The sequence below is a fragment of the Mandrillus leucophaeus genome, unplaced genomic scaffold, assembly GCF_000951045.1.
Source record: "Mandrillus leucophaeus isolate KB7577 unplaced genomic scaffold, Mleu.le_1.0 Scaffold99, whole genome shotgun sequence".
Classification (NCBI taxonomy): Eukaryota; Metazoa; Chordata; class Mammalia; order Primates; family Cercopithecidae; genus Mandrillus; species Mandrillus leucophaeus.
The window spans coordinates 1,270,696-1,272,870 of record NW_012110807.1 but is presented as its reverse complement, the minus strand read 5'-3'; the positions used below and the strand labels follow the sequence as shown (position 1 = coordinate 1,272,870).

The 2,175-nt window shown below is 48.3% G+C and overlaps 1 protein-coding gene across 1 annotated transcript in view; it reads left to right on the top strand.

Annotated features, from left to right (window-relative positions):
- The window catches only part of HMCN2 (hemicentin 2), a 163,971-nt gene that overhangs the window by 38,718 nt on the left and 123,078 nt on the right, over positions 1 to 2,175 (top strand). The window contains exon 18 of the mRNA XM_011971201.1: positions 314 to 458. Within this exon, the coding sequence (XP_011826591.1) occupies positions 314 to 458 (145 nt within the window). The remainder of the gene's footprint in view (positions 1 to 313; positions 459 to 2,175) is intronic.

Genomic DNA, 2,175 nt, shown 5'->3' with positions numbered 1-2,175 from the left:
CAACTCTGCATTCCCAGGAGAGACTCTCGTGGGCCCAGCTTGGGTCAGGCCCACCCTGGTCCAGTTGGCCGAGGGAGAGGTGGGGTCAGGGTATGCAAGGGTCAGGCCCACCCAGCCCTGCAGGGTCTCTGGAGGTCTTGACTGGGCACTCGGCAGGGACTCACAGAGCTCCTCAGCCTTCTCTGAGCCCCCGGACTCTCAGTCCTGGCTGCTCCCTGCTGGCTTGATGGGCAGCGTAGTTTCCCGAGGGTTCTCTGTCAGCTGCCTCTGAGTGAGGCCCGAGGCTAAGCTGGTGCTTCCTCACTCCTACCAGCTCCCATCTGGTAACCGGCATTCCATCCGAGCGGATGGCAGCCTCCACCTTGACCGAGCGTTGCAGGAGCACGTGGGGAGGTACCGGTGTGTGGCCACCAACACGGCCGGCTCTCGGCATCGGGACGTGGAGCTGGTGGTCCAGGGTGAGTCCTGGGGCCCCCGAGGTGGTGGTCATGGGGCAGGGAACATGATGGGGTGGGGGAATGTGCAGAGGTAACTTGATCTTGAATGCATTTGCTTTAAAAAATCGCGCAAATGATATATATTCTCTGTGGGAAAATTAGGGATTTGACAAGTTAAAAAAAATACTCTCATAATACCAGTGGCTAAGAATAACCAGATTTTGCATTTGGGCATGTATCTTTTCATACTCTATACACACACACTCTCTATATATATCACACACATCTATATGTAGTATATATATACACTATGTATACATAGAATATATATTATTTATACATGATTCATGCAGATTCTTTGTATGTTCTTATAAATTACATAAAAATTATCTATCATCTATTTATCTACCTATCTATCATTTATCCATCTAATCTATCTACCTGTTTACAAACCTAGTTAAAAACCAAATAGGATCACACGCTGTCATTTTCTTGGCCCCTGAGTATTTCCGTGACAGGATGTTATGGCTGTTCTGTTTTCTGTCAATTAAGATTCAGAGGCATCAGTTTAATAAGGGGATGACCAAGCCCCCTGATTATCTAATTATCTGATTATCTCTACCCCTCCAACACCGCCACGTCCCCCACAACCCGGGAACGAACAGCCTCATACCTACACATTGTACATGACCTCGTACCTACGTGACCAATTCTTTCCTTAGGATAAACCCATTAATGTGGATTAAGTTTTGCATCACAGAGATGATACGTTTTTGGAATTTTTGGTGTTTTGCCCAGCTGCTCTCCTGCCCACAGCACTGGGTTCTTCTGTTCACCCAACCGGGAACCACTGTGCTTTTTAATGTAAGATGAGACATTTCAAACTAAATGTGGTTATGTTTTGTGATTTACCAAGTATGTTAATTTCGTCTTCTTTCTTGTTGGTTGCATAAAGCCCCCAAGGGACTAGTGGGAAGAACGCTCGTTCCCCATTTTATAGGGGAGTGCAAAGTCAGAAGGGCTGGGTTGAGCACTCAGGTGTAATTCTAGGTGTCATCCCCTCATAATTCCAGATCCAAATCGCCATCCAAGGTTGAGTGTGTACCACATGCCAGGCATCTGCTAGTTTCTATATATGATTCCACTCAGTTTCACCCCCTAACTTCCCACTGTGCCCTCACAGCGGCTTCTGCAGGGCTGACACGAACAGGTTCAGTCTCTCTTGGCTTAGTTCATTTCCATTCAGCAAATATTTCTGGGCCTCTGCTGTCTTTGGCCACCTGGGAGTCCAGAAGGCCGTTTTCCTCCCTAAAGGAGCTCCAAGTGCTAGCGTCAGAGCCCCTGGCTTCCGGATTCCTCTCCTGGCTTCTCCATGCCTAGTCGCCCCTCCCTCGCTCCCCTTAGAGACCCCCGTTTTCAAGCCTGCCAATCTGAATGGTACCCAGGGTGGGCGTGATACCTGTTTTTAAGCTCACTGTGTTCCGCAAACACTGCTCATCTATCCATTCCAGAAGGGACGACCAGGGAATTGGGGTTAAATTAGCTTTTGTGCTGATCAGGGCATATGGGTACCAGAAGATTAAGTGGCTTATCCAGAGCCTCAGAGCAATGAATCAGTGCAGCTGATTCCCAAGCACATGCTACCTTCTGTGTGGGGAAGGCAAAAAAAACTGACGATGGCAGGCAGTGGTGGCTCAGGTATTGTGCCAGTTTTACTCTCCCGTTGAAAGCTTTTATT